This window comes from Theobroma cacao, chromosome 2 (genome assembly GCF_053813885.1).
Source record: "Theobroma cacao isolate CCN51 chromosome 2, ASM5381388v1, whole genome shotgun sequence".
In the NCBI taxonomy this organism is placed as follows: domain Eukaryota; kingdom Viridiplantae; phylum Streptophyta; class Magnoliopsida; order Malvales; family Malvaceae; genus Theobroma; species Theobroma cacao.
The window spans coordinates 42,922,067-42,927,317 of NC_142640.1; the positions used below are offsets into that span (position 1 = coordinate 42,922,067).

The following is a 5,251-nucleotide window of genomic DNA, read 5'->3' on the forward strand; positions in this document are numbered from 1 at the left end:
TATTATGAGATAATTTATTACTTTTTTTTATCTCAATAAACTTGATATATTTTGAATTTTTCTGGACAAAATTGAATAAATTCTGACCACTTACTATTTTATTTTTATCATTGATAAAAATATATCATTTTTAAAAAAAAAAAGGAAGGAAAGAGGGTCAATAGGAATCGTTTGAGCATTAATGAATAATGATGTTGGATAAGGTTCAAACTTAATTTAAAATTTTGATTTAAACAAATAATATTAAGATATGAATAGGAGAAAACAAACTTGAACAATTTCTATATGTTGTATTGATTAACATAAAATTTGGTTGCTTTATTAGCAACTATAAAATTTCTTCACAGTGAATATAAAAGTGGAAAATAAGAATAATAATAATCTTGAAAGGAATATTACTTGGATAATAAGAGAATATAGTAACCCTCTCCCATTAAATTTCACTGATTAAACCATGTGCTCCTCAGCCGGGGGTGGGTCCGTAATGGAAGGAGGGGCGCCCAAATCAGAGGACACCCTCATGGTAGGGCCCACTCTGCCCTTTTTAATAAACAAACAAAATAATAAATAATACAATAAAATTTCGAATGCTTTTGGTCTTCGATCTGACCCGAAGCCCAGACCCAGTCCACAACCCTCAAGAGGGGTTGCATTAACAAGCAATAAAAAGTGGGCCACGTGTCTGGGCCAAAACCGAAAAAACCTGGAACTAGTAAAATTGTGAGCTTAGCAAACCAGCGACGAGACGACACGACACACGCACACGCACAAACATGAAAACAGAAGAGAGAAGAGAAGAAAAGAGGTTTTTGTCTTTTGAGGTTTGAGCCGGTCAATCCAACGTGTGGGGACCCGGCCCAAGAACCTATTTAATTCTACATTCTCTAACCTACCCTCACCCTAACACTTCTGTCTTAGCCACGAAGAAAAATCCCAAGGGCAAAATTGTAAACACGGAGACAATCGGAAGAAATTTATTTAAAGGGGAGATGGGATTGAAAAAGTGGGGTAGAAGACAAGAGAAACGGCTCTCACTAAAAAAAAAAGTTTTTTTTTCCTTTCTTTTCTTCTCTCTCTTCTATTGGTATTAGTCTTTACAACTGCCACCCATTAACAGAGAGGCACCAGCTCTATATTTATTTCTCCTCTCCTTTTCATTATTTATTTATTTATTTATTTTTTGTACTAAACGAAGTAGTACTACTATTTAAGCTCGATTTTTCCGTTAATTGTTTTTAGGAAGGGCTTTCTCTCTTTTAGGCCTTTTGGGTTTTCTTTTTAAAGAGGGAGAGAGGTTATAGCTTAGCTAACCGTTAGAGGAAAGAGGGAGCCGGAGATCGAGAGAGTTTTTCTGGAAGCTGATCTGGGTTTTTTAGCACTGAGCTAGTAGATTTTTTCGTTATTGGGTTTTCTTTATTTTGTTATTTTTTTAAAAAAAATGTGGTGGATGATGAATGAAGGAGGAGGGCATTATTGTTCTAAAAAAACCGATGACATCTGTGGAGATGTTTGCGGCCAGGTACTTTGCTACTTTGATCTCTTTGTTTTTGTTTTAATGTTTCCTTTTCTGGGTGGTAATCTTTCGTGGGAATGTGGGGGAAGTTAATGGGGTCGAAATTTTTGGGATCTTAGGAAAAATTTCATCGACAAGTTAGCTGCTAGGTATTGCCTATTAATCTCATTGTTTTTTGGGTTTGGATTAAGTTTTGAAACAAATATCTTTGCTTTTGATTTGGGGATTGAGCGTGTTTGTGCCAGTTGATTTTTATCGATCTGAGATTGTTTAGATGTAATTACTTTGTTGAGAAATTTCTTTTAAGATTATAAAGAATTTGATACAAATTAGTTACCATTAACCAAAAACCGTAAAAACTGGATAAAAAAGATGTAAAAAAGCTTCGCAATAAGTAAATTGGAACCTAATTTACCAAACTTTTGGCTTGCTTCTAAGACCTGGTAGAAACTGGCTGGAAAGGTCTTGGGTTGATACGTTTGAAAGGAAACTACTTTTTAAGCAAATATTCTTTTACTTTGTAGCTTCTACCATACTTTTCTAAGAATCTAAAGGGGCATTACCATTCGCATATGAGTCGCATATATTCCATTGCTTTTCTAATTATCACCTAAATTATGATGCTTATTGTTGTAGGCATGATTACTTTCTCTGCTAGATTTATTATATTCTTTGATGTTTCTGGAGTGCCTTGTTTTGAAATATTACTTCTCGTCATGCATCCTAATCAATTTGGTTAGTATTAATATTGTATTTTGTTTATGCTACAGGAATCAAGCCGGCTGAGCATGTCAAGAATCCGCTGCATACTGCGTGGCATTGATTTGAAAACTTATATTTTTCTATTTGTACTAGTTCCAACATGCATATTTGGTATATATGTTCATGGGCAGAAGATTTCGTACTTCCTGCGGCCACTGTGGGAATCGCCACCCAAACCTTTCCATGATATTCCGCATTATTATCATGAGAATGTATCAATGGAGACTCTCTGCAAACTTCATGGTTGGAAAATTCGTGAATTTCCAAGACGGGTTTATGATGCAGTGTTGTTTAGTAATGAGGTGGATATTCTTACCATACGCTGGCAAGAGTTGTACCCCTACATTACACAATTTGTTCTTCTTGAGTCTAATTCAACATTTACGGGAATTCCAAAGCCTATGGTTTTTGCTGGCCTTCGAGATCAGTTCAAATTTGTTGAGCCCCGGTTGACTTATGGGACAATTGGAGGAAGATTTAAGAAAGGGGAAAACCCATTTGTTGAGGAGGCTCTGCAGCGAGTAGCATTAGACCAGCTTCTCAAAATAGCAGGAATTTCTGATGATGACTTGTTGATAATGTCAGATGTTGATGAGATACCAAGCAGACATACTATCAACCTCCTGAGGTGGTGTGATGACATACCAGAAGTTCTTCATCTTCGGCTGAAGAATTATCTTTATTCTTTTGAGTTTCTTGTGGATAATAACAGCTGGAGGGCATCGGTCCATAGGTATCAGGCGGGTAAAACAAGGTATGCACATTATCGCCAGACAGATGAGATTTTGGCGGATGCAGGGTGGCACTGCAGTTTTTGCTTCCGCCGCATCAGCGAGTTCATATTTAAGATGAAAGCTTACAGCCATAATGATAGAGTGAGGTTCTCTCATTATTTGAATCCGAAAAGAGTTCAGAAAGTAATTTGCAAGGGTGCTGATTTATTTGACATGCTTCCAGAGGAGTACACATTCAAGGAAATAATTGGAAAAATGGGACCTATTCCTCATTCCTTCTCAGCTGTTCATCTTCCATCATATCTTCTAGAGAACGCAGATAAATATAAATTTCTTTTACCTGGAAATTGTTTGAGAGAAAGTGAGTGATTCTCCAAATAACTTCAGATGTTTGTATCTGTAAAGACTAGTCAGGGGTGCTACTACTGTGACTCCCCACGAAGGGTTCAACTGAACAATTAATGACTGCGGTGTGTCACTGAGCAGCCTTGTCTTTTATCCAGCTAAAAGTTTTTCCAATTCCTTGGGAAAATGATTGAAGAGTTGGATAAATTCTGGGAAATTCTAGGTCTGTATATAACTTTTTCATCATTTGAGTTTTACCTGGTGGAGGATATTTCATTCACTGAGCGGGGATCTTTCTGTATCGGACACAGCTTAGCTGTTGCAGGGTGCATGTGTATTACTTAGATTCTCTAATACATTAGTTTGAGGTTCCTGTGATTTCCCTATGTTGGGAAGTTTTGTTTTGAGACAATTTATTCATACATGTTTTATTGAATTCCTTAATTTGTTTCCATTGATTGGGTTTTTAGATTGTTTGTTGCTGACGATGCTTATTTCATTGGGTTTTCTGGAAGCCATTGCTCATACATGAATGTTGTTTTGTAACAATTCTATCCTTTTCCTTTTGTCTTTTTTAATATAAAGAGGGGGGGGGGGGGGGGGGGGGGTTTGAAAAAGGTAAGTATATTTTTGTTTCTTTAAGAGGTTCTTAAAGACCTAGGAAATGAAATTCCCATTTCATCAGAAAGTAAAATATGCGATAACAAAGGAGTAACATCAAAAATATCAATCAGCAGCACCTAGTCTTCCTCTCTTGGCAGGGGAATCAGCTGCTATTTTCGCCTCTCCCCGACTGTGAGGGAACTTAGTTTGAAGGAAACTTCTATCAAGGACCTGCAATTAGTAATAAGGGGAACAAGAGGTTGATGGCCAGCATCTGCATCCTCAAAAGATTCAGAAGCTTGTGCAAGTATCACTCGAGTACCTTGTTAACAAAATCAAGTTCAAAAGAGAGTGGATAAAATTCAAGTAGCCGAACAGAAGAAGTCACCTAGAGTAGTTTTAGGCGATTCTAAACATTTCAAAGCTACAGAGCAAAGGGTGTAGCACTGATGCCTCACAGCAAGAATGGGGTGATAATCCTGTGAGAAAGGAAAGATTTTATTGGAAGTTCGCAATGCGTGGCAGTCCACAAAAATTGTTTAATACAAGTATGACAATGAGATTTCCAGATAATATTCGAATTTAAACCAGAAGAAGAGAAATGGTCCGATCATCCGACAATCTTATACGCTAAATTAAGGTTAAAATCCGTGTTGAAACTTGACAATAAAACAGAGAACTAGCAGCAAGCAGAAAAATAAAAGTTCTCTGCAGAAGAAAAGAGACTAACTCGAACTATCATTCATAATTCCAACACAGCATTAATACATGAAAAAGAGAAAAATTAAAACTGAACTCGACTGTCAGTTCATGGTACCAACTCACAAAATTTTTCTGAATGGTTACGCTTCTTGCAGTACGAACGCGATTGGAATTTGGCTTTACCTTTCCTTGTTTTTCATCGTTGTTTTTTCTATCTTTCTCCTTCTTGTCATGGTCATTATCTTCTTTGACAATTGCTTACTGCTTTGCCATGGCTTCTTACCATCAGGCACCTTCCACTTGTCCATCATTTCAAATGAAGTGTCTTTGTTCTTGAGCTTGGAAGGTGTTCACTAGTTCAATAATCGTGAGTTGAGATAGGTCCTTTGAGTCTTCTAGTGATGAAATCTTGGCCTCAAACTTTTCTGGAAGACTAACTAAGACTTTGTTCACAATTCTCCTTTCGGATGGATCCTCTTCTAGCAGCCTTAACTGATTAACAAACTTCATGATTTTATCAGAATACCCTTTAATTATCTCATTCTCTTTCATTCTAAGGATCTCGAATTCTTTGTGCAAATTAAGAGCTTGC

At 36.8% G+C, this 5,251-nt stretch overlaps 1 protein-coding gene across 1 annotated transcript; it reads left to right on the forward strand.

Moving 5' to 3' along the window:
• Positions 1–1,011: 1,011 nt before the first annotated feature.
• Positions 1,012–3,808, forward strand: LOC18609574 (beta-1,4-N-acetylglucosaminyltransferase family protein). The gene is made up of 2 exons (XM_007044753.3): positions 1,012–1,519; positions 2,284–3,808. Exons 1-2 carry the CDS (start codon positions 1,439–1,441, stop codon positions 3,376–3,378), a joined length of 1,176 nt encoding a protein of 391 aa, XP_007044815.1. The 5' UTR covers positions 1,012–1,438; the 3' UTR covers positions 3,379–3,808.
• The last annotated feature ends 1,443 nt before the right edge of the window (positions 3,809–5,251 follow it).

Bases quoted from the DNA above. Each gene is read 5' to 3' on its own strand.
- LOC18609574 (XM_007044753.3), top strand. From the start codon at position 1,439: ATGTGGTGGATGATGAATGAAGGAGGAGGGCATTATTGTTCTAAAAAA. The intron at 1,520-2,283 runs GTACTTTGCTAC...TTTATGCTACAG, and splicing joins GTGGAGATGTTTGCGGCCAG to GAATCAAGCCGGCTGAGCAT.